Genomic DNA, 27,513 nt, shown 5'->3' on the forward strand with positions numbered 1-27,513 from the left:
GCAGTTGTTGTGGTAAGCAGACTCAGTGAGTCCAGTGAGGCAGACAGCACAGAGCAGATGTACTCTCTGATTAGCCTCTGAAAGCATTTGCTGATGATGGGGGCCAGAGCAAAAGGACGCCAGTCATTTTAAGCAAGTTATTTTGGATTGCTTTGTCACAGGCACAGTGGTGGACATTTTAAAGAATGTGGGGACCACAGACAAGGAGAGGGAAAGCTTAAAAATGTCCATGGTTCCAGCAGTACATTGATATCAACAGAGATTTCTCATAGCAACCAAACTGATAAACGATGCTGCAATGCAAGTGTTTGTTCTTGAGGTTTACGATAATCAAAGGGGAGTATAATTTACAGTGTTTTGAACACCTGTCTCTGCCAAAGTTTGCTAAACAATTTTATTATCATGTAATGAAAAAGTCAATGTTTATCGACTCTGTAAATCTCTATGGGTGCTGACATGTTTGCATGATGTCACACGTCCTGCATCATGGTGAAATCAGAGTTGAAGTAATTAATTCAAGTAAAAATTTACAAAATAACCAAAATGCCCATCCCTTCCTATGACCCATGCCATTTGGTAAGAAACATGGAGTGGCTTGGATTTCCTAGTGCTCTGCTTTGGCTAGCACTTCAGTATGGTTGCATTGTGACTGTGGGCCAGACACTGGGCAGTCCTTTCTTACCACCAGGACCAGTACTGGAAGACTGTCGACCCCTCCAGCCCTTACGATGCACTATACCTTGGGTGTTATCAGTTCTATCTAAACTGTGGGGTATATATTCATGTCTCCATGAATGCAAGAAACCATGATAGGGGGTCATTCCTGTCCCTGTGCAAATTAAGGTCTGACAAGGGTAACCATACTACCTGAATCTAGCAGTGCCTCAGTGTCCTGGTTTCCCATTCTTACTGGGATGCGGGGGAGTTGACATCCCCTGGTGGGGTGATGGGTGCTGGCTGCCGAGCCTGGGTAACTGAAGAGGACAGCAAAGATACATCTACATTTTGCTTCAGAGACCACCCTCTTTCACCACTTGAAATTGGGCCAATTCTAGGAGGATCACTTTGATTTGTTTCTTGAACATGTGTAAGTCACGCGTTGGCATCAGCAGGCAAGGAACGGATACAGCAGTCTAGCGCCACTCTTTGTACAGCTGTGGGCCTTCCCCCATAACTGACCAGGCTTTTGTGAGTCACGTCAGAATGCCAATCTGGTGTCTCACTGGCTGGTTTTGGTTAAAACCACAAGAATCGAATCATTGAGCTCGGGCTGGGAGGCTGTGCCCATAGTCCGCAGTAAACTGGGCTTGGACATTACTGGTTGTTACAGCTTCCCTGAGGGCACTTGACTCCTCTGCCTGTTTGGTGTGACTGGTCATCAAAGCAGTAATTGCAGCTTCCAAATTGTGTTTTGCTTGTTTTTTTATTTTGTTGCTTAAATTTAAATGCCCACATTCTCCATCAACTTTGATATCCCAATGCCAGGAGAGGAATCAGACACAGCGGGAGTAGTTGTTTTATTCAGACCAAAACTTGTTAACGACAAAGTGGGGAGGGGGATAGAAGCTGAACAAAAGTATTTCCTGAACCATGGTATCCGTTAAAATGTAATCCTCAGTGACTGTCCAACGTCTGGGTCACCTTTGGGGAGAGGGGGAAGAGACAAAGAGAAACAGGATGTTTAAAAAAGTGTGCACTGGGTTCAAAAGGGTTTTACACTGAGCTGCCTGTTTCACTCTGTAATAGACATCCAGCTTCCGCACATGATCCTGTTGAAGCTTCTCACAGGACTAACCACCTCTCCAGTGATACTGAGCTCAAGTTTTTATGATGATCTCCATTAGCCCATCATTGGCCTCAGCAGTGGGCAGTGCCAGGTTTGGAGGGAGAGCAGGTGGAAGTACTCCTGGTTAATCACTTTTCCTAGCCGGAACCTTCTCCTGCCCATTGGCTCCTCCTACCAGCACTGCGGTGCCACAGCATATATGAACTCCAGCACATTTGAACTTGATCATAAAAAAACATATGAGCTCCTGCACATATGAACTCCTGCATATACAAACTCCGGCACAGATCAACATATGAACTCCTGCACATATGAACATATGAACTCCTGTACATAAAAACTCTGGGCACAGATCAACATATGAACTCCCGAACAAATGAATTTTTGCATATATGAACTCCTGCACAAATTAACATACAAACTCCTGCATATATGAACATATGAACTCTCGCTCATTTGAACTTTAACATATAAAATCCTGCACAAATTAACCTATGAACTCCTGCACATATGAACTCCTGAAAAAAATATCAAATAAATCCTTACACATATGAACTCCTGCACATATAAACATATGAAGTTCTCCACATATAAACTCGTGAACATATGAACTCCTGAACAAATATATTTTTGCACATATGAACTCCTGCACAAATGAACATGTGACTCCTGCACAAACTAACATATGAACTCTCGCTCATTTGAACTTTAACATATGAACTCCTGCACATGTGATTTCTTGCTAGACTACTGATTTGTAATAATTGACTAGTCAAGCTCATTAGTCAATTTGACTAGCGGTGGCATCATTCCACCTATATGTGGTAAGGCATTAGATATCCAGCTAGACTGCCTGAGGTATTTTAGATTGGCATGGAAATGTGCATGGTTGTTTGACACATGCAAGGGCATAGATTTGGCTTGAACATTGGGGGGTTGCAGCGTGAAGTATTTACACGTTTCCACTGATCATGGTATAAATATGGGGGGGGGGGGGTTGTTCTTGCTTGTTTTGATTATGGGGGGTCCCCGGAATCTATGCCCTTGCCTGAGGGCAGAATAATGTGAGAACGTCTGAGGGTTGTTTTGTATGTGAACGGCTCGGATTGGATGCAATAAACATCAACCATACGTTATGTCCTCGTAAGCACCTTTTTATGAAGTGTGCCACAACAGGTAGGCGTACTTCAAGCTGTAACGTAACTAAATGTTAACATAAGTGTCAAAATATTATCTTAGCCTTGACTATATGCAGCTGCAGATCGTTCCCCGTCCTCCTGCAGGTGCTTGTTTGAATGGTTTCAGTCGGCCACGGGATCTAACGTGCAGAATACAATGGGGATGCATTCCGTCAGTTTATCGGACTCTTTTTTTCTAACTGTCACAGAAACGTGTTCTTGAAGGAGCCAAAAGCATCTAGGTCAGCATAACACTAGTATTTACATATAATGCACGTTACCGTAGAATGTGTCTCAAGTTTAGTAGAGTAGCCAATGAATGTTGTTATCATTATCAGTGTTGACACAATGATATGCGCTGTGCAATACAGATACGGAGAATGCGCAAGACTGTTGTAGAAACGATGATGCGTTGCGTTGTTGAGCAGAGGGACGCAGTTCACAAACACCAGTTCTAAAATGCATTCTGCGTGTGCGTCTTTTAATGGGAGTTTGACAGAACATCACAGCCTATATACTAGTCTGTACAACTCTCAACAAATGAAAATTTGAACTCCTGCACATACAGTATAAACTTGTGCACAAATGAACTCCTGCGTACAGCATCTTAAACATCCAAAAACACAAACTCTTGCACACATGTAGTCCTGTAAATACGAAAACATGAACATTTGCACTACTGCACAAATAAACATATAAACTCATGCGCATATGAGCATCTAGTGCGTACGCTACAAACGAGAACACAGTCTCCTGCACATATGAACATGTGAACTCCTGCACAACATTAGCACGTCGTGTTGGTTTGGGGGAGGACCGTTTGAAGTGCGTACATGAAAACAAAAACAATAGCACAGGGTTCAGATCACAGCAATTCCCCCGTTACATGTTCATCCTGCACACACAGTAACAGCAGAAGCGCGTAAAACGCGTCAATCAAACGCGTGTCTCTTACCCGTCTTTACGCTTCGCTTTATAAACATGCCCGTACGTGCCGCGTCCCACTTTACAACCTTCATATTCAAACAGATCTTCCACTCTCTCCCTCTCGGCGGCGAGCTTCGTTTTGAAGTCGTAGTCCATTTTAACCCATAAATATTTCTTAATTTACGATCAAATAAAATATTAATTATTACATGCATTAATTAAATGATCCGATCGTTTTATTACCCCACCATTTCCTTGTTTGGGATTTTTGGTCGGCTCTGCTAATGGTCACGTGTTCTATGATGTACATTTATTGTTGCGCATAGCCTTCTGGGAACTGTACTCCATCTAGATCACTTCACTGGTACGACGTATGTAAAACTACAACTCGCAAATCGCGGGATAATAATGTAAAACATACCATTTTTTTTTTAATACAGAGTTTGATCAGTTTCATCCGTTTCACAAAGCTGATCTAAAAAGTTTGTTTTGAACATAGAGGTTGAATCTCATTTAGTATAGCATGCATGCAGGCACCCATCTTTATATGGTCTAATAATATAATGCAGACTGAAATGTATTCAGTTTAGTCTGGCATTTGTGTTTCATTCGAATATAATGAACATTGTGTATAACATATCTTATTTTTCCTTATGGAATGGAAGCACTTTAAAAAAAAAAACTTGGTTCAGCTTTATAGAAACGCAGATGTTTATTCGTCTATAAATGGGCATATACAGCTGCGAAATCATACCTTACGCAACATCGTATGGGCGTTTCTTGGTCGCGATTGGCTAAAAGCAGGATGACGTAGCCTAGTAGATAATAAAACTCTGCGCAGCCCGCATTCTGCGCTTACACAGTATGGCCGGCGATATTAGCTAGCACTTGCTTACGGTATTCTCTGTAAAAGGGGAAGACGGCAAAAATAACAAGGCAACTACATCTGGACTGCTCAAGGACTGTAACTAAGCTAATAAATTATAACTAACCATAAAGGACTAATTAATTGCGAATCCATCCGACGCTTTAATTTCTGTTGTTGGAGTCTGTTTGTCTCACGATGGAAGAGAACAGTGCACACTTCTTCGAGGGGACCGAGAAGCTGTTGGAGGTATGGTTCTCCCGACAAGATGAAACCAAAGGAACCGGGGATCTGCGCACTATTCCCAGGTGAGCCAATCCGTCCAAACTGTAGATAGGCGCTGGGACTAGGCTTAAGCAAAACCAGAGCCATTTTTTTTGTATCTGCCATATAAATTATGACAGTGGTATTATTTATGCCACACTCATAGTTTTTGAGTGAATTCATGAAAATGAATGAGTGACATGTGGCTCTGGCGGTGACACCCGTTGCGTGTTCGGCAGTTCGGGCCATTTTAGACACCATCCCCCTTTTCACTCATTCATTTGAGCTGTCAGGACTTGAGCTGATCTTTTAGCCCTCAGCGTGCATTTTATTCTGTAAATTGCCTGTGCGTGCTTAATTTATTCCAAGTAACATGGAATAATGCATTCATAACGACTTGAGTTAAGTTTCAAAGACATAATTTACTCTAATGTTATTTTTAACAGCAGTCTGATTTCGTCCGCGTCTCTCGGTGGTGTTGTTCAATATTTGGCTCATTTAGATCAGCTCGGCTTCTGTCTGAATAAGTTATTGACGAGTTATAGCATGACTGTGGCTACGGCTAGCTGCTATGGCGCCTCATCCAAAACTGGAGTGATTTTCTTTTTGATTTTGGTTTGCCTTTTGTTTTTGCCCACTAGAAATAGTGCTCCTAATAAATAATGACTTTCCGCAACGCTGTAACTGGTCTTCAGTGCTAATAGTTTCAAACGGGCCTCACGGACTTCACATTTTTGTCGCGGTTATGTTTAGTCATTATTCGCATGTGTTCGTGTAACGGGTCTATTTTTGGGAAGTATCATGGCGGTTTATCCTGCGCCGCAGCGTCCATGTGAAAGTCACGCGTCGGCGTCACACGTCGCTAGCTCCGCCCGCGACCCGTGATTGGTCGGGATTTCCTGGGCTCTCATTGGTCGTTATGATGTGCGCATAGCTGGACAGCTGCAGAGGAATAAGTGCGTGACATGCGCTGCTGCTCATGGAGATTAATTTGCTGCGAGCTGCTGAGTCAATACACACAGACAGGGCCGTAGCAAGTGGGGTGAAAGGTGGTAACGATTCTAGACGCCCAAAGGTACAGGGGACCCCACAACAAATTCGAAACTGTATTTTTTTTAATAGGAACAGGGCCCAGAGCAATGTACATTAAGGGGGCCCAGATTACCTTGCTACAGACCTGCACACGGAAAACAACTTTTTCATGTGAAAATACACAGTGAGTCCATTATTACGTCCAAAAAAAATTATAATCATATAAGTGTTGTTGAAAATTCAAAAGGATGAACTTGTCTTGCACTTATAAAGTAGAGGTCGATTGGTTTCGTCATCGGTTATAACAATCCATATGAAGAAAGGAGGGTATCAAGCGGACGTTGTTATTGTATGAAACTGACCATATGGAATTGTCCAAACGTCAGCCATGTAATCTAATATATATATATATATATATATATATATATATATATATATTATTAGAATGTTGTTATACCTATTGGTCAACCGATATTGGTTTTCGATGCCTGATTACAGGGCGTCTAATGACCAATATAATAGAATTTCTTCGACAGCAAACGAGTACACAAAATATCTGAAATTAAACTAACAATTTATTTAAATATTAAAAAATGTAGGCTACATTATTCATCGACTAGATATCTGAAGGTTTTGGAACTGACACAAGGGGAAACTGAAACATCTGTTAATCATCCAAGCTTGCGGTTATAGGGCTGATTTAGATCATCTCAAAATGTCCAAATACTGGCTGATTAACTTTCTCGGGTGATAAATCTGTCTGTAGGTCAGTGATGTGATACTTATTTTGTTGTTGTTGTACAGATATATTAAATGGTTTATAAATACATCACACATAGGGCTGTTTTTTTGTTTGTTTTTCTTTTTTTCTTCGATTTTTAACAATTAATTAAAATTTACTTTTGATAGGATTTGCAAAAAACAAAAACGAGCAAACACTGTAGTAGATACGATGGCATTCCATGAAATGCTGAATAAGAAAGGGATCATTTTTTTTCGTATCGATTGGCTTGACCGCCCCCAGTTTGATAAACAGAACATGTGTGTGCTCCAATTGAACGTAAAATAGGTTCACATTTCACAACATGGAGACTGATTTTTAAGCCAGTAATATTTTCAGTTCTGGCATCGATGTTGTGCGCATGTTGATGAATAAAGTGGTCTTCTTTTTTCTTTTCCCATAATAAAGCATTAATTACATGACCGTTACAGATACTTTATATCAAATCCTATGGATAGGCTATAAATGGGAAAATCAAACATCCACCACTCTTCCTTTTACCATGATGATTCAGATAGATCGCTAATTAATGCTTTGTTCTCTGACATTTTTCACGAGTACTGCATCTACGTATAGCCAACATTTGGGAAGTGATAATTTTAACAAACTTTGTAAGTTGAATTGTAATGAAGATAATTTTTTATCTCATTGCTGCGCTTCTCAGCATGTACTGCACTCACTAGAGGGTGCCGCGTGCATCCTACTCTGATTCCCAGGAGGCAGGTAAGACTGGCCGGTGGGAGGACAGCTGAAAGGGCAACACCTTAAGGGGGGGGGGGCGGTGTGTAAATCGGAGGAGGGCATGGCCGGGTCATAACGATGGATGCTGGGGGAGAGATAAAGAATGATGCCGGGCGATGGCATTGGACCCCTCAGCTGTCCCTTTCAGTTGCCCAGCGCCACCGGATCGAGCACTCCCTCGGCATCAGGATCCTCAGTCAGTGGCGAAGACTCCTTTCTCCAAATTCCTGGTTTCATTACCAAAGTAACAAATTTGGTTCTTAAGGTAGAAAGGAGCAGAGTTTCCGCTAGAAAAAAATGGTGCCGGTCAAAGTGACCGGCAGAGGTTTCGTTTTACGGACATTTTGATGATATGCCGGTCAAATATATCGCCTCTTAATTAGTCAAGTTGAGGAAAACTGGAGGCAGTCTATGTAACTTAAAAAATGACATAATCAGGCCGTATAGAATGCAACATATTATTATTAGCTTAACTTTCAAATAGACGAAAAAAAACATGAACGTCCGATTGGCGTCAATCAACGGCAATTGTTTTTTACTGTGGTTTCACACACATTCACTTTTTGAAACATTGAGGCACGGATGTACCTAATACAAATAAATAAAACATCTCCAGTTAACTAGCAGATCATTCATTTAGTCCGTTATTAAATAAGAGATCTAGCGCTAAAATCTGTTGTTTTTGAAATCAAGCTGAGCGCTCGTGTCCGCTGCTATCAGTTGCATGGACGACGCGCTGCGCGAGTTGCGCAATCTTCACTAGGACGCGCGTTTCAATCTATCGCCGTTGCGGAGACTCTCTATTAATTCGGTGAAATCACAAAATAAAATGCACACAAACGTGTCCCTGCTTGATATAGACTGTAACCATGCACTGATGAACATAGGCTATTCAGTTTTGATGATAGAGAAAAAAAACTGCACGAATGCACGGATTAGAAGCACTGATCTATCTATAATGAGATGTTCCTGATTCACCATCGTCTGGCCTCTGAAAAAAGCTTTTAAAGCTAGTCTGCCTGCGCCTGGCCATATTTGAAACGTCTCACTCAATCGTTCGTTGTTTAGGTCTATATTGCAGCCGTTTTAGGCGTGCACTTTATTTGAAATGCAGCATGCGATGTTGTTTCATAACTTTCAAACGATAGAGCCTGTTCCTTTATAACATAGCAAGAGATCGGTGTATTTTTGCTTTATACATTTTAGGCTTATTCTCAAATTCAGATTGTGTTATGGGGACGGGATTATTAGGCAATTTTAATCGGACAATTTGACCGGAGAGATTTAATTTTGTCGGACATTTAATTTTTTTACCGGCCAATGTCCGGTAATTACCGGACAACGGAAACCCTGGAAAGGAGGAAGCGGTGACCGGGTGAACAATCCACGTCAGACGTTTAATAAACACTTTTCGGTGTTTAACAAAAGCTTGCTTTTCAGCATTCCATTCAATACACGCACTGCTTTTCAGCAGACATGTTCAACATAAAGACACTGTGGTGGAAATTCAACTGTAAAATGAATCAGGCCACTCCAGTGGTAAAGCTTGAGCAAAGAAAATCTTTAGTTTTACTCACAAGCCGGGTAGCCCTCCTACTACCAAGGTATACCTCAGAGAGCTACGAAGGTTGGTTCCAAAATACAGAATATTTATCCAACACAATCATGCATATTTATCACAAAGAATCAACTAAGGGGGCTTTCACACTAGCACTTTTGGTGCGCACCCCGGTTCGAATGACGTCAGAGTTCGGTTCGTTTGGATGATGTGAACGCTGTCTTCCGAACTCGGGTGCGCACCCGCGAACCGTACTCTGGTCCGCTTAAAAAGGTGGTCTGGGGTACGGTTCATGTGAACTCCAGTACGGTTCGCTGCTGATATGAACGCAATCGAACCAAACCACGGAAGTGAACCACTATTGATGATGTATAATGTGGTCGTCAGTCTCACACGCGTCACTTTCAAAATGAGCGGAAAGAGTTTACTTTCGTGCGTGCACGTGTGTGTGTGTATACACTTACCTTGACGAAAAGCGGGATTGACGCACACGCACTGCAAGCAGAGAGATGATTTCTGCTTGCCTTCGCAAAAATTGTCTTCGGCGGACAGCCCGCTGTCTTTTGAACGATTTCAGTATTTTTGCGGCAGAGAGACGCAAGTGTGTTTCTGTATCTTGATGTTGAAAACAAAACCAAAGGTTAAAAAAAAGAAGAACAAATGTGAACCGAGCAAGTCTATTCATTGAATTTTGACGCCTTTTCATTTCGCGGTTATCAAGCAACACGATTACGCACCAGCTGCAGCTTGATGACGCAAGCGTACCGCGGTTCGGATACAAATATATAATGTGAACACAGTCCATCGGGGGCAGGGGGGAGGGGGGAGCAATCGAACTCAGGTTCGGAACAGGCAATCGAACCAAGTGTGAAAGCCCCCTAAATGATTGGCTAAATATAAAAAGTAATTACCATAGAACCTCCTATCTTCACATTACAAGGACACTAGTCTTCCTCAGCACATTCCATAATAATAATGTTTTTCACTCTTCGGCTGTGTCCTCTGATAAGACCGTTTTCTGCCTCCCTTTTCCTCTGACCCTGGCAGAGATGGCCATACAAAGTAACTTCAGTTGACTTTTGCTACACAAAGAGAAACTTTTTATCTAAGCATTTGAACATGTTTGGCTCATTTACAGAAAGCAATTTACAGTTATTAAAAACAGAAAAGAAACCAAGCATAATGAGGATTAATAAAATTAACATTTCCACAATACACACATAGACTGCTTTGTGCATCTCTCGAACTACAGCTCTGGCTCCTCTTTATACCTCTCGGCTGATTCAGCACTGGGTGTCTATCGTTACGGCCCAGCCATGCCCTCCTCCTTGTCACACATATTATTTTAATAAGAAACTTCATATAATATCAGTAAGTAATTATTTTTTTTTTAAGGTTACTCAAGGTTCAATACTCCGCCTCAGTTTATGGAAAAACATAATGGTTCAGGTTTGAGGGCTGATAAATCACTAAAATATGAATGGGTGAGGGCATTATTGTTACTATCTCTGTAGTTTCCTGGTCTGCTGAATTGTTTCTGAACTGAAAGCTGATCTATTTGGTTTCTTGGGGTTGGGCCATGAGAATGAAAGAAGAGTGGTATTAGTTTATTTCCAGGAAAACGTTACCTCACAGAGACACGAGAAAGTGGATCATTAGAGTCTGAGCTTAACCAATAGCCAACTAAGTCCAGGGGGTCATGTTTCTGCCCCTCCTCTCCTGACAGCATGAGGAAGCACTTTACAATACTCGCACCAAACCACTTTTATTATTTAAAGCTGAAGTGTGTAATTTCTCTGCCACTAGCATCTCCAAACAGAATTGCAAAGATAATTAACTTATTCCTGAAAACTCCCCCATCTTCTATTGGTTACAAACAGATAGCCCCACCCCAAACTCCAACTATTGCACACCCCCATTACATTCCAATCTTATGTGACTGACTTTCTTCTTTGGAACCAAATTGGTTTACATGCATACTGTGGCACTTTTCCACTGGACGTTACGGTTCTACTCGCTTTTCTTTTCCACTGCTGTTTATGCCCCTCACCGTGGGTGTGATTATAGGCTGATCGTAATAGTTACACCGTCTCTACTGCCGTGACATCATAAACGTGACAATAAACAAAAACATGACTGTTAGCTACTAGCTGATTGTGCTGCATTAAGCAGTTGTTGCATGGTGATTTTACACAATTGTTAACAGTTAAATTTGCCTGGTTGTTTTAGAAGCAAGCTTCCAGTAGCTGGTCAACTAAATAAAGTGAAGCTCTCAAGCAGGGTGTAGAGTTAACGTACCAACCTCCATCATAGACTCAAGCCATGGCTGAGTCCAGGGCACTCTCCCTCCCATTGCTCTGCGGTCTAGATAGCATCCATTTGGTCAAATCACTTCCACTTTTCCTTGATTGTTCTGTAGTCACTTAAGTTTTTTTTTAGTTTTCCCTACACTGTTTGTCCGGCTAAACAGGTGAGACACTTCCTGAAAGACTTTTTCATTTGTCGCTAATGAGAGGAACATCTGTACCTCGTTTATTGACCATGGCGTGATTTTGCAACAGCCATTTCTTTTTACAATTCAAAAGTCACGTGAACAAATGATACTGCTATCGCTGTAGCTAACTTTAAAACTAGCGGTTTGATCAACCGAGGTGTTACTAAAAAAAGTACCAGGTACTATCCACAGTGGAAAACCCCCAAAAAGCTAGCAGAGTCGAGTTGTACCATGCAGTGGAAAAGCCCCACTAGAGGTCTACTGATAGTGGGTTTTGCCGATATCGATAACGAAGATGGGAAAATGACCCGATAGCTGAATAATTGGCCAAGTTTTTAAAATGTATTATATGAATGAAAACTTTCCACTCAATGTTAAATGGTGCTGAACCTTCGTATCACTTTCAATGGCAATACTTTACACATTTCTCCCACATTGGTACCTTCCTTAAAGCTTTTGTCATCTGAAATAATTGAAAATAATACAATTTAAATATTACAAGTCAAATGTGTTTGTAAGGCAGCTTTATGTTACTGCTGAACAACAAAGTCAAATAGTGAATGTATGCTTCATCACTACTGACAATATTTATTTTATTTTGTCATATCATATCTAGCAGACGACATGCTGTGTTCTAAAATTAAACAATTTTATGTTCTACAAAGTTATGTGCTCAGCGTCAAGGAGCGCACATTTTTCTGACTTTATTTGAATGTAACACAGCATAACTGTGTGTGTGTGTCGCAGCCTTGTGGTCTCTCAATGTTATTACACCAGAGTGTTAAACCGAGGCCAACTGAGTGTGTGTGTGTGTGTGTGTGTGTGTCGCCTTGTGGTCTCTCAATGTTATTACGCCAGAGTGTTACACCAAGGCCAACTGAGTGAATTTGAAAGCACGCCAATTTTGTTCTAATTTAAATGTCGACTAATTATCATATATCGATGCCTCAAAAATATATCGATAAAATAATGTGCCGCTCAATAATCGATATATTGATTTTTTTTTTTATGACATCCCTAATTATCAGTAAAATACTCAAGTTTTGTTCCTCACACAAAGCTATAATATAATTTCCGAAGACCTTGAATGTAGCCCACGACTCAAGTTGTATATTCAGTAATGCATTTGATCATGTCATGCGTGTTGACTGGATCAGTCATTTCACATGTGAATGGCTTGTCTTAATCACTTGTTAAGTACCTTAATGTCATTACGATTGATTCATCTTGGAGCTTTTACCTTTGACAATATTGCAACATGGTACAACTGACTGTACATTATATCTTACAAATTGGGCTGTTAATTGATTAAAGTGTTTAATCAAATTAATAACATAACATGCCTATAAATTAATCATATAAAGAAATATGTATGCAGCATTTTTGGGATGCTGTGTCAATTTAAACGTAGTTTGAAACTTGGAAAAACACTACTTGAGATCCCTGCATTCGGAATTGTACTCCGTCCAGCTGTGTTTGAATGCATGAACGCTCATCTTGTGTTGTCGGTAGTGTGGAGCAAGCCTGAGTTTAGGTTTGTTGTCTGTGCAGCTGTGCGTTGTCTTTACAGATGTAGTTTCACTGCTGAAAACAGGTGGTACTTAAATCTTAAAAATTGCTCTGATGGTAGTATGGCTGGGTGATAGGACGATGACATTAGATATCAACAATGTCTTTGCAAATCTCCCTATATTGATTTCGACTCTCATTGACAGACGATGATCGACAATATCAGTAAATGGCAAAACCATGGATCTGGGAAGTTGCCAGATATATTAAACGGTAGACCAGGGTGTGAGATTTGCACCCGCCAAATGCGACGAGGCTGAATCCAGCTCCTTATTTGCAAGCTCCTTGTCCAAATGCAGGTATTTCATGATCGGGTAAGTTTGCTCATCTACCCGCAACAGTGTTTGGTGACCTGTAAGACGTCTTTTAGTAATGCATGACAAGAAATGCTGTTAAACACAAAGGCATGCACATACGGTTGAAGAAAAACACTTTATTATATTTTTAAGAACAGACTAATAAAAGCCGTCAATGCCCATGACTGATGCGCTGTTTGTTCATAGGCGTGCAGCGGGAGTGTCTCGTGGAACATGTGTTTGTAAAGACTTTTAATTTTCTTATTTGTTTTAAACGTATGAAAACTGTCCACAAGAATAGTGTTATGTATGAGAATTTTTCCAAATGATCTAAGACCATCTCGGGAGGTGGTCGAAGTTTAGTTCACTTTATTTCCACGGAGCAGTTCATGCTTAACATGCATTGTGAATGCAACTCTGCATGTTCACTCAAATATATCTTTGTAATAAAAAAACAAAGATGAAAGTGATTAAATCATAAAATAATACCCCGTTCACCTTGAACCTAAATGTAGTTCTGTTTTCTTTTATTAAGGTAACATTAACTGTATTAACAAAATGCTAAATAAACTCATTAATATTTGAGAACACTCATTTGACCACATTTAACACACAATTAAATTTATTAGGCTTGCACTTTATATAAAAACAGGTGTTTTCTATTTGTTTAAGCTCTGACTAAGTGAAGTAACATACCGTTTTAGCTGTTTTAAAGGTAGAAATTTTTGGGTTGTGTTGAAGGTTCTAAATGTAAGGCTTTATTTTAAAAATAATTATCACTATCGTTACTTTTAGAATTGTCATTTAGTTCTTAATTTTTAGGCTACTAGTAATTTCCCACATGTTGAAAACACATACTTGCGTGATGGGAAATGAGGCCGTTGGGGAAGGGACATTTTTTTAATTGTTTTTAGCACTTTATTTTACTAGTTTTTTTGTTTTGTTAAAAGTGCAATTTGAATTTCGAAATATATTTTTGTTTAAGAGTCAATAAATTAATTTATATTTTTAAAGCAAAATCGATAAAGCAAAAATATTCATTGACTCTAGGCAGGGGGGTTGACAATACAATTGGATATCGCAATATTTTTTAATCAATAAAATATTTGTTACATATTGCCCACCCCTAGATGATAGGAATGTTCCTTATTACGGTTTGGGGCCACAATTAACTCTTTCCCCGCCAGCGTTTTTAAAAAAAAAAGTTGCCAGCCACCGCCAGGATTTTTGACGATTTTCGCTAAATTTTAATGGCCCGCAGAATATTTTCTTCCATGAATATATGAAGATGCTATATATCAAAATGAAGATCTGGGCCTCTGCTTTTAGGCAAAAAAAAAACTATTTTATTTTATCTTCATTTGTTCTTTTTTATTGCGACTTGAACAGAGGTAGGTTTTGTCAAAAAACAACATTTCAGACAAAAAGCTGAGAAAAAGGCATGTTTATGTCTGATATTTTGAGCTTCTCATACTCCACTTCTTCATGTTTGAGACGATCGCAGTCTGTTTCTTTGATCAAAGAGTTGCGTACTCTTTCAAAACATGCGGAGGGGTCTTCCTTACCGTATAACACCTAAAACACGGAAACCCGGAAAATTCCGTGTTTGGCGGGGAAGCGTTTTTTCATAAAACACGGAAAATTCCGTGTTTGGCAGGGAAAGAGTTAATTGAGCACATTTTTTGACTTGTTATTTCTTCGTATAATTAATCACATTTAATTTAGTTTTCTCTTAAAGGAATAGTTCAACCAATCAGAAATTGTCATTGTGTACTCTCCTTTATGTTGTTTCAAACCTGTATGACTTGGTTTCTTCGTTGAACACAAAAGGAGTTAGACAGAATGTTAGCCCCATTTATCATTCACTTTCATTGTATGGAAAAACTTGCGATGATTGTTAAAGGTGACTAAAGCAGGTGTTAAGCAGCATTTTAGTTTCAGTGTTATACAGAAGAAAGCACGTCATATGGGTTTGGAACACATGAGGGTGAGTAAATAATGACACCCCTTTTTTCTTTTTTTTTTTTTCTTTTTCTGTATTATCCCTTTAAAACAAACCGACCATATGAGCGTGTGCCAAACGTTTACATTTTCAGGACACTAGTGCATTTTTAATGGACAAAAACCTAATTCCAGCATGTTGAAATATTATTCAGTATTTGTTTCAGGGATGTAAAAAGTAGCCTGCTTGTAGTGTAGGTGTAAAATAATAAAATCAACTTGCTATATTTTCTAATGACAGTAAATTAGGTTTTAATGTTTCTCTTTCTCTCTGTCATTTTCAGATTTGAGTGGGACAAACTCCTGGAGAATGTGCATTGTTTGATTATAAGTGTGACGAAGACTGACAGACAGGAAGCTTATATACTCAGGTGAGTCATTGAGTCTGTCAGGTTACAGGACAGGTTGTAATTACATTCTTTATCTTTCAGCATGCATCAAACTGCTCCTGCCGTTGCTGTCCCAGTGAGCACCCATAAACACCTTAAAGTCAACATGAAATCAAAATGGACTGGTTTACAAAGAATAGAGTAACAGATACTCAAACACGGAGTATGATTGTTTTGTTTTGACACACAATGTAACTAGTAAGTAATGGGAAAAATAAGCAAAATTGGAGGGGGGTTAAACCAGCCTAAGCTGGTTTGCTGGTATTAGCTGGTCTCCCAGAGTGATCAGACTGGTCTGTTGGGCTTTTTTCAGCTAGTCTCAGCTAACCTTTGGTCAGAAATATTCACTTATGTTAAAGTGTTGCTGGTCTAGTCAAATAATAGCTCAGACAACGCATTGACTTATCAATAATGAAAATGTATAGTTTTGGGGTGTTAACACCGCTAAATATTCCATCAAATCATGATACTTACAGAATCGCAATATAATATAGAATCGACAACTAATATCGTTGTAACATTGAATCGGGAAGTCTGGCAATTCCAAGCCCTATCAAACAGAAGATTGAGTTGACAGCTGACTGTCCTAACAAAATATTGTCAAGGACAGGTAGTGCGTGATAATTTATTAACTTAAGTTTGATAGAACCAAAGACAAAATCAAATGAAACACTACTGTTAGGAACAGTCTAGTGATCATCTCTGATTAATTTCCAAGTGGAAATGTTATGGACAAAACTAATGGCAGCTAATGTTTTGGAACATTTTGTCCCCTGTCTCAAGAATCAGTGCCTGACGTTGAATCAGCAGTGCCTGCATGGACATGTACATGTGTCCTGTCTGCAAGAGGACAACGCTAAGCCTATTATTAATCTGTCAGACCCATACAGAGTTTCAAAGGCAGAATTTAGGTCAAAGCTAATTATTGCAGACTGAAAAAAGCCTGGAATTATTTTAAGATTTTTAATAATTTCCCTGTAATGTAGTGCTCGGCAATAGCTAAAAAATATATCCTAATGAGTTGCAGCTGGTGGGTTTCAAAAGAGGGGAAGCACAGATATTTTTAATTTGAATGTTATTATTTACCGTAATTTCCGGACTATTGAGCGCACCTGAATATAAGCCGCACCTACTGATTTTTAAATAAAATATTATTTTGAACATAAATAAGCCGCACCTGTCTATAAGCCGCAGGTGCCTACCGGTACATTGAAACTAATGAACTTTACTCAGGCTTTAACGAAACACGGCTTGTAACAAAAATAAATAGGCTTTAACGAAACACGGTGTGGCACGGGGGACGTGGTCAAGCGCCCGTCCGGGAGAGAAAAGCGGTAAGGGCGCTTACACCTGAGCTAAATTATGTCTAACACCGGTGTCTAATTTCAGTAAGCATGGGGAGAGCGGCATAAAAAGGCAGCAGCCACAGAGCTGAGAGAGTGACACACGTCAGTCTAGTGTTGGCGCATAGAAGAATTGAGAAACTTTATAAAATTGATTGTAAACATTGCTGTGGCCATTAAAAGCCTTACCTAGAACGTCAAGAGCCCTGCTGAAAACTGTCACACTGGTGCCCGTGTGACAGTTTTCCCAAGAAGGACATGTGAAGCAGGGCACTTGAAATTAGACACCGGTGTTAGACATAATGTAGCGCAGGTGTAAGCGCCCTTACAGCTTTTCTCTCCCGGACGGGCGCTTGACCACGCCCCCGCTGCCACACACGGCTTGTAATAAAACATTTGCAGTAAACAGTAGCCTACCAAGAAAGTCATTGGTCACTATCTTCCTCGTCCTGTGCACTGAATCCACTGAAGTCATCTCCTTCGATGTCGGAGTTAAATAGCCTCAGATTTAGTTGTCTTTTTGCACTGAGTCAATTCCTCACGCTGCTGTTTCCAACGTCTTATCATCGACTCATTAAGACCAAGCTCCCGTGCAGCAGCCAGATCAATCGCCTTCAACTTGAAAGCTGCATCATATGCGTTTCTCCATGTCTTTGCCATGGTGAGGGTGACAAAATTACTACCGTAATCAGAATGATGGGAAGTTTGAGCGCTTCGATTTAATCTAAACAGTAAACAAAAAAAGTTGTTTTGACCTTAACCCGTTCGGCAATTTCATTGGTCTAATGAAAGCTTCACGCCGCCAAAAAACTGAGCACGTCACAGAATGTTTTTTTTAATTTTTTTTTATAAAATTTGAAAGCGGGAAAAATCCATATATTAGCGTCATTGTATAAGCCGCGAGGTTCAAAGCGTGGGAAAAAAGTTGCGGCTTATAGTCCGGAAATTACGGTATTTCATTATTCTCTGATGTTGTTGTTTGTTGGTTTAGTCAGGCAACTTATTCAAGTCAGTTCTCCTATTTAAAATCTTTTTTTTTTTTTTTTTTGCACGAAATTGTCCATTTTGATTTGATTTCTCCTAAATTAAATCAACTACATTAGCAGTCTCTGCCATTTTGCCTCCAAAAGTAGCTATGTTGCCAGTGCTAAAAAATATTAACAAGTGAACTTGCTGAACGAAAATAAAATATCAAAAATACAGAATCTTATTACAATTTTATTTACAACTTTGCCAATGGTAAATGTGATGATTTGTAATCACTAATTTAATTGTTAAATAAACTGCAATCAATTTCTTCTGCACCACCAATCACTCTGCAGTCTGCACCTTCTGAATGACAGCATTTATGTATTAATTTGAAATGCTGCCACTCACGTAGGTCACCATTTCATTGTTTGGCCATTTGTTACATGGCTCAGCCCGTTTGAGAGCTCGACCAATCACCATACAGAGTGTTGTATTCCGTTGCACACTTTATTTTTTACCTTAAATATTGACTAGGGACAAAAATCTGAATTATAGAGAGGTTATATCCAATTTGATAAACATGTCATTGTGCAATTTTATGGGAAGCTGTGCTTCCTGTGTAGTCTTAAAGCAATCGCCACTGATCCTGATGTGTTTTAGCTTTTTTTTTTTATTTTTTTTTTTTTTATTGCATACATTTATGCATTTGCTCTGAAATGAGTGATTTTTATTTTCAATCAAAGCATCCGAGCATCGTTGCATCCAAATAGCCATTATTACCACATGTATTTCAAAAAGTAATATACAGAAAATGTAAGTAATAATTTTTTTTATAAAATGAACACAAGAATTATATTAAATAGATTTTGTTCACCAATATTGCCGTATGTAGCAATGATTTGTATGTATGTATGTATGTATGTATGTATGTATGTATGTATGTATGTATGTATATGAATGTATTTGGCTAAGGTGTATTCAAACTTCTGACTTCAACTTTATATATATATATATATAATTTGCTATATAAGAGTAATTTCAAGTCATCATATTTATTAATGGAATACATGGTTTTGTTAAAAAAAAATAAAATGTGACCAATGTTGAAAAGTTCGAATTTTGTAAAATTTCTATTTTGTAATTTACCAAGTTAGAAGGTCCCCAGTATAATTAACAGCATTAGCTGAGAGAAAGTGTCTTACATTTTATATTCCTAAATACATTATATAAAAAAATAACATTTAAATACACTGTAATTGTTCAATATATTGCCCTGACCTAATGTAATGGAACAGTTGCCTATGTCTGATAAATTATTAGTCTTCTCTTTTTTTGAATTTGCACAGTGAGAGTAGCATGTTTGTCTCCAAGAGACGTTTCATTTTGAAGACATGCGGAACCACCCTCTTACTGCAGGCACTGGTGCCCCTGCTGGAACTGGCCCGCGAGTACTGCGGCTTTGATGCCATTGAGGTACAACACACACACACTCAGGTTAATGTAAAGGGAAGTTAACACAATTTATGGCACATTATCTCATGCCGCAGTTAAAGTTAAACGGTAAAGTTATGAGCAATATGATAACATATACAATGTATATCGTATGAATCGGGCTTCTTAAATGAGTTCAAGTTTTTGCAGTCATACTGAAGATGGTGAGTTTCCATATAACTCTTTAATTTACATGTTATGTCAAAGTTTTGATGTTAAAATAATAAAGATTAATTAATTTGTGTTTTCTGTCTCCAATTAAACTTGCAAATCTCTGATTCAGGATATGTGGCTGTATTTGTATATTTATTTATTTTTCAGAATTTCTTCTACTCTCGTAAAAACTTTATGAAGCCCACCCATCAAGAGTTCCCTCACCGCAACTTCCAGGAGGAAGTTGACTTCCTCAGCCAGATTTTTCCAAGTAGGGTTTCATACACAACTATGACAAGCAGAATTAACTTCAATTTATATGCAGGATATGAATTATAGTTATCAACTATACAATTGTCACTCGTTAAAATGCTCATTCTTGCTATCGGGAAATTACTTGTAGAAAGGGAATGGCTCATAAAAGCTGTAGTTTTTGATATCTGTAACTGCATTTTCACTAGTAGAATTTCATAATGGTCTGTCATTTACTCCTGTTCAAAACATATTTACAGGTATCTAAAATAAATTTTGTACTACTTGGAATTTCAGCGTTGTATTTCTTACTAGTTAAATGATCCATTTTATTAAACAACTGAATTGTAACTTGTGAAAATGCAAATTTTTGATATCTGCACATTTATTTCAACATGATACATATGATATTTCAGATATCTGAAAATAAATGTCAGATATCAATAAATTGGAAAGTAATGTTCAATATCTAAAAAGGTTTTATTGCTAGATATAATCACATTACATATTACAGATCTTAAATTAACATTTCTTCCAGTGAAAACCAAATTACAGATATAAATAATTTTCATTTTTACTTCAGATGTTGATTTCAGGAATGGACATTTGCACAGTTAGGGGTGTAATGATCCAGCCATATAGATCGATGCATTGATCAAATCACCAACGATGCAATGTCATTGAAAAATATACATCAACGTTTAAGTGTTAAATCAGAGGCACCTTTATTTTGAAATCCCAGCCACGTCTGTACACATTTCCGGATATTTGTAAAATTCTACTAGTGAAGATGCGATTACAAATAAATTTTTTATATCAAATGCGCATTTCTGCAAGCAGTGATGTCATTTTTTATATCAAGAATTAATGGTTTTACTTGAGGAAATGTAATTACGGTACAGATATAAAAAATGTGCACTTTGACTAGTAGTAATTCCATTGCTGATCTCAAGAATTAGTATTTTAACTATTGAAAATGTTATTGTTGATATCTATATGTCTTGCACTTGATATATATATTTATATCAGTGGTCCTGCCCCAAACTCACGCCATTGAGTCAGAGTTGCTGTGTTGGGCTGATTGGGATGCTCAAACACAGTGTTGCACACTTCATGGAAATCAACTTACAAATAGTTTACTCATAATTGACTCTGCATATTAAAACTTGGATAAGAGTATTTTAACATTAAAAAAAAAACATACACTTCAGCTATAATATAAAATGTCCTAATTTTGTCTGGTTGAATGCACTGAGTAAATAGAGTTCTAATTGGTGTTTTTGTTCATGTTAAGATGGAGCATCCTACTGTATGGGACGTCTGAATTCAGACTGCTGGTGAGTTTTACATCTGCACTAACAACCATTAATCTGACCCCAATAATTTCCATTTTACTAGGACCAGAAACCCAAGTATGCAGACGTGAATGCTCCACCACATTTCTGGTGAACATACTTGGCATGCATTCTTGTGTTACTGTGGTGGTAACTAACCTGTTTAAGTTATCTTAAACCTCTGTGCCAGATGTTATTATTTAGGTATAATTCACATACTTGCATAGAGTATGTTTTGGCCCTATCGCAACAATGTGTGAAATAAAGTTTGCGTCGCAAGAACGGTCTGTGTTCGTTTTTGTGTCGAGTTTGTTTCTGGCTTGAAGGTTAAATGTGTCAAATGTATTAATTAGAAAATTACTGAATCTTTCTGTAATCTTGTAAAGACTGTTCTTTTAAATGTTTAAGTTGTTTTTTTTATGATAACGAAAGAGAGACGAAAAATACGATTCATGACTCAAATTAAACTATTTTAAATAAAATGTACTGTTGCCAAAATGTGATGAGAAAACACAGCAGCAAGATATTACCAATACACTTAACAATGTTATTAGTACATGACTGAAATTATATAGTCATAGTATTTTGGGGATTTCCTCGCTTGAGCTGTGTGATCAGAAAGAGCCGAACATCGGTAAACTGAAGCGGGTTAATCAACCTTACTCGAAAGCATCCTTTGGGTTTCGTTGATGTGTCCAATTAAGTTTCAGTGAAAACATCAGAACTTCTAACTTTGGAAGTAATAATTAAAAGAACCAGTCAAAAGATTTGTTTGTAAATCTGACATCAAATTATTTAGGTTTTTCTTAATGGCCTTACTCTTGATCAAGGCAAATATATGCCATGCTCTTTGTCTTCTCTGTAGGTACTTGTTCACTCTGGAGCTGCCGGAGTACTGGGTGAATAAGCAGGCGGATCAGACACTAGAAGTTCTGATGAGTGATCTCGACCCAGCTGTGATGGACCAGTTCTACATGAAAGATGGTGTTTCTGCTAATGATGTCACTCGTGTAAGAATTTAAACTTTGCTTCTCTTGCTCATACCCCTAATCAAAAGTATTGAACTTCAATAACTCTTCTAGCACTGGTCTTTGCGGTATTGTAATAATAATATAATCATTCAATACCTTGATATATATATCCATGATGGCACAGATGAGCCAGAAACATTATGACCACTCACAGGCTAGGCGATTAACATTGATTATCTCCTATTAAGGCCACGTGTCAAGGTCTGGGTAGATTAGATGTTAAGCGAACAATCAGTTCTCGTAGTCAACATGTTGAATGGTGGAAAAATGGGCTGGACTATAAAAACCTGAGCGACTTTGACTTTTGCCAAATTGTTATGGCCAGAAAACTGGGTCAGAGCATCTGTGAAACGGCAAGGCTTGTGGGGTGCTCCCAGTCAGCAGTGGTGAGTACCTGGTCTAAAGAGGGGACAATCCACAAACCAGCAACACTGTGTCGGGCGCCCAAGGCTCATCCTTGCACGAGGGAAAAAAAGGCTCTCCCATCTGACCGAAACAACAGAACGTCTACTATGGCACAAGTCAAAATGTTTTAATGATGGTTACGGGATACACAGTGCATCGCACCCTGCTGTGCATGGGGCTGCGTAGCCGCAGACTGGTCAGAGTGCACATGATGACCCTTGTCTACCGTCGCAAGCACCTACAATAGGCATGCAGCTTATGAACTGTGTATGAATTGGACCTTGAAGAAAACTGGACTCATCGGACCAGGGAAGCTTCTTCCACTGCTCCATCATGTTGACGTCCATGTATGTGTGCGCTGTTTACCTGGGGAAGTGATGGGATCAGGATGCATTGTGGAAAGGTGACAAGATTGTGGAGGTAGTGTGATATTTTGGGCAATGTCCTGCTGGGAAACCCTGGGTCCGGCCATTCATGTGGACGTCAATTTTACAGGTGCCACCTACCTAAAGATTGTTGCAGACCACGTACACCCCTTCATGGCAGTGGTATTCTTTTAGCAGGATAATGCATCCTGCCACACTGCACACATTGCTTGGGAATTGTATGAGGAACATGTTGAAAAGTTCTAGGTTTTGCCATGGCTCCAAATTTCCTAGATCTCGATCCAATTGAACGTCTGTGGGAAGTGCTGGAACAGCAAGTCCGAACCATGGCAGCTCCACCTTGCAACTTACAGGACTTAAAGGATCTGCTGCTTATGTTTTGGTGCCAGACACCACTGGACACCTTAAGGGGTCTTTTTAGAGTCTGTGCGTCATTGAGTCAGCGCTGTTTTGGCTGGACATGGAGGACCAACAACATATTAGGCAGGTGGTCATAATGCTTTGGCACATCAGTGTATATGTGCCAAATTCCCCTTTTTGTTTTGAACACTTTCCCCAAGGACACATTACTTTACCCTTTTTGGACTAGTTTTCTGTTATTTATTTCAAATAAACTCCTCTGACGCCTACCAACTGTGTTTTGTCTCTTGTTCACCCCAACACACATGAACATAACATTTCTATAGTGTTTTTCTGACACTATACTCAAAGCGCTTTACACAGTGAATGGGGGTCTCTCTTCAACCACCACCAGTGTGCACCATCCACCTGGATGATGTGACGGCAGCCATAGTGCACTCACCACACACCAGCTATTGGTGGAGAGGAGAGAGTTGAGTTATAGAGCCAATTAGTGGATGAGGATTTTTAGGAGACCATGATTGATGGAGGGAATTTAGCCAGTACTTGATCATAACGTACCATGGAATATTTTGAAATACCATTTGTAGTACCATCTAATACCATCACAGTGCATTTTTGTTAGGCTTGTTCTTTAATGTGTTGTTCTCCTTTGTGTCTTCACAGATGAGTGGAATTCGTGACCTGATTCCAGGTTCAGTGATTGATGCCACAATGTTCAACCCTTGTGGATACTCTATGAATGGAATGAAATCAGATGTAAGTAGTAAACGCTTGTGTTGTATTCTACTTTTTAAGTTTGAAAATTTTGCTCTGCACTTCGGCAACAAAAATAAGAAAAGTTGTCTTTGCAGGGAACTTACTGGACGATTCACATCACCCCCGAACCAGAGTTCTCCTATGTCAGCTTTGAAACCAACCTCTCCCAGACATCCTATGATGAGCTAATCCGCAAGGTCGTGGATGTCTTTAAACCCGGGAAATTTGTGACAACGCTTTTTGTCAATGAGGTATGTCATTACACAACTTATTGTTTTGCAAATGGTACAACTAACTTACTGTATTGAGTTCATGGACAGTGTTGACACAGTGTGATTAGGAACAATAAAACTCAATGTGTACTCATTTGCTTCTCAACAGAGCTCTAAATGTCGCAGTGTGTTCTCTTCGCCTCAGAAGCTTGAGGGTTACCGCCGCCTCGACCGCCAGTTGGCTCACTTCAATGATTACAATTTCGTCTTTACCAGTTACGTCAAGAACCGCCAGCAGAAACTACAGAGCTGAACCTCCCAAATGAAGAAGCGTAAAAAGAAATCCTGCCACTGTCTCGTAGCGGAGAGATGGTTTCTGTCTGGCTGTAGATCTTCCCTGAGTTTAACCCTTATACATTCTTGTAACTTTGACGTAGATATTGTGCATGAAAGCTCTTGTCATGTCTCTGTAGATATTCTAGCCCACTCTTGCTGTGATCTTGAAGTGCATGTAGAGTTCTTGAATGTGGTGCTGTGTGAGAGGCATGTCGCGCCATCGCGGTACACGCAGTGCTCCCTTCCCTTCCTGCAGGTGTCCCCTCGTATCCCCCACAGACAGGGTTTCAGACCTCACTAGACAAGGACCCTGACTTGCTCAGTTCTGTGTCTTCACCTTGTGGCTTGCAAACCGATCCATAAACAACTGTGAACCAGTCAGGTTTCTTATATTTTTCCATTTCCCTGCTTGGTCCGTTAAAACACAAAATTGCTTACAGCTAACTTGCTTTGTCAGTTAAGTTACTCAACTTTCGTAATATGAGCGCTTGCATATTCTTTTTGGACTGTTTGTTTTTAATACATGTGCCACGGCTTAAAGTGAAAATAGAACGCAAAGTAGATAATGTGCAGTAGCTTGACCGTTTTAATATATCTTTTTTTTTTTTAACCAAATACTTGTTACTACTTCACTTATATTCTTTGGCAACCTTCTAGATTGTCATTGTCAATAAGAGTACCGGATAACTGAAGGTGAGAGCTGAGTTACTCTACTTTAAAACCATACATTTTATTTTGGTGGCTGTTAGATTTTGGATGCTGTTTAGTTAAAACGCTCGTGTCTATGAAATGCTAATTAGATTTCAAGCGTTAAGCATAGCTAGCTACCTTTTTTTAAATACGACTTAAAGATTTGCTGGCAACTAACTAAAAATATTCATTCTTAATCTGATTTTCTCCTTCAACCTTCCAGATGGTTGCCTTTATTGAGTTCTAGAGAAGTGAATGTGTCGGAAGTTGAGTAACTCAACTGTCACTATCAATGTTGAAAGCTTGCTGCATCTTTAAAGGACTGTTATTATTTTGGTTTAATACATCTGAAGTTGTTTAACTAAAATGCAATGCTAATAATAAGCTCAACTGTGTGCGGCTAACTAACTTTTCTGTGACTGTTTTGAAGATATCACTCTTTGTTGACAACAAACTTAAAATATTCATTATTTACAATATTACTGAAGTGAATGTTTCAAAAGTTGAGTAACTTAACTGTTGCATCGTGGTGAAAGTTGCTACTTAAAATGGCCTTTATTTTGTAAGTTGAATGTAAAAAAATGGGGTAGTTGAAAGGTGACCGTTTATATGGTTTATGACTGGTTGTACTAAATAATGTGGCTGGTGTTTAAGAAACCATTACGAGAGAAAGAGATGATAATTTTTCCATCCTAAATTTAGTTCATTGTGAAGAACCATGTGACTGTCCAGCACAGAGCCTGCTCAATTGAAACGGTTGGACAGACACTTTGCTTTCGAGTGCCGATCGCACAGCAAAGCATTTTTCTTTTTCTAAACAAAATGAGTCCTCTCTTTCTCTACAGAAGCTGGAAAGCACACAATAGGTACGCTGGGATCTGAGCATGTCAGGGCTAACCCAGATCATTCCACATCCCACGGCTGCATAAAGTGCAGTTTTTTATATATATATATATTTTTTTTTTTGTTCATCAGCAAACTTCGCAGCAGATTTGTCCAATACATGATTCCTCTTAAGCCCTCTTAGTTTATTGAGGGAAATATTGTTTCCATTTGCTATTGCATGCGAATAGCATGTAGTAGGCCATTTACTGTGCAGTGTCTCTGCTAGGGCCCTGTGTAAGCTTTGTGGTTCATTTCTGTTCATACAATGTAACAAACTTAGTTAATTGGTCCTGGATGTGATGGCCCATGAGTGTTATTTGGTAACTCCCAACTAAAAACAAACCTGCAAAAAGCCTAAGGTGATGTTCTAGCTGATCTTCTACCCTGACAATCTGACAGATACCCTAAAACCATCTAAACAAAACCTCCTAGCCAGGCTGGGTGACCAACTAGTCACTGTAGGCTGGTTTAAGCTGTGGGGCTGAATTATGCAGATGAAGTTGTAAGGATGATGATGTTTGTGATATGTCTTTAAAGTGGCGGGTCAGTTTAACGTTAAATTTCACTTCAGATAGGTGGACCACTGCTAGGAGAAATAACATCAGCATGACCATGTCACATCTAGCACCGTTTTATTATTACTTTCTTTTGGTGAAGGTTGGATTCAGGTGTTTTAATCACCTTGAATACAAATGGGATTTTATATATACACATTCGTATGAAGAGGGTAGACATTGATGTTGCGGACCAAGTACACACATATATACATTTCATTTTTATGACCCTGTTCTGACCTTTTCGTATATTATTGGACCGCCCCTCCTGCTAGTTCTAGCCAGCCTACATTATTATGTGTGGGTTGGTAAGGAAACCATGTAGTAAGGGTTCTGCTGCAGGATTGTTCACAGGGAAAGGGAAACTTTGCTGTTCCAATTCTCTTGCTATTTCCTTGGATAGTCAAGATGTGCTAAATATATCTGTACTAAGAGCTTGATGCTTCCTTTAATAAAAGTAAATATCTATTAA

General features: G+C 39.1%; 2 protein-coding genes across 3 annotated transcripts in view; one reads left to right on the forward strand and one right to left on the reverse strand.

Moving 5' to 3' along the window:
* The window catches only part of cdk19 (cyclin-dependent kinase 19), a 57,475-nt gene extending 53,319 nt beyond the window's left edge, over positions 1–4,156 (reverse strand). Inside the window, exon 1 of the mRNA XM_052095784.1 lies at positions 3,920–4,156. Within this exon, the coding sequence (XP_051951744.1) occupies positions 3,920–4,047 (128 nt within the window). The 5' untranslated portion in view covers positions 4,048–4,156. The remainder of the gene's footprint in view (positions 1–3,919) is intronic.
* A 603-nt stretch (positions 4,157–4,759) lies between these two features.
* On the forward strand, positions 4,760–27,513 carry LOC127622152 (S-adenosylmethionine decarboxylase proenzyme-like). 2 transcript variants are annotated; one of them, XM_052096120.1, is made up of 9 exons: positions 4,760–5,064; positions 15,777–15,863; positions 19,540–19,666; positions 20,006–20,108; positions 21,384–21,426; positions 22,289–22,433; positions 24,272–24,364; positions 24,460–24,615; positions 24,746–27,513. In XM_052096120.1, exons 1-9 carry the CDS (start codon positions 4,955–4,957, stop codon positions 24,887–24,889), a joined length of 1,008 nt encoding a protein of 335 aa, XP_051952080.1. In that variant the 5' UTR covers positions 4,760–4,954; the 3' UTR covers positions 24,890–27,513. The 2 variants fall into 2 exon arrangements, with proteins under 2 accessions (XP_051952080.1, XP_051952081.1); XM_052096121.1 differs by lacking the exon at positions 4,760–5,064 and adding an exon at positions 6,059–6,236.

The sequence above is a fragment of the Xyrauchen texanus genome, chromosome 28 (genome assembly GCF_025860055.1).
Source record: "Xyrauchen texanus isolate HMW12.3.18 chromosome 28, RBS_HiC_50CHRs, whole genome shotgun sequence".
NCBI lineage: Eukaryota > Metazoa > Chordata > Actinopteri > Cypriniformes > Catostomidae > Xyrauchen > Xyrauchen texanus.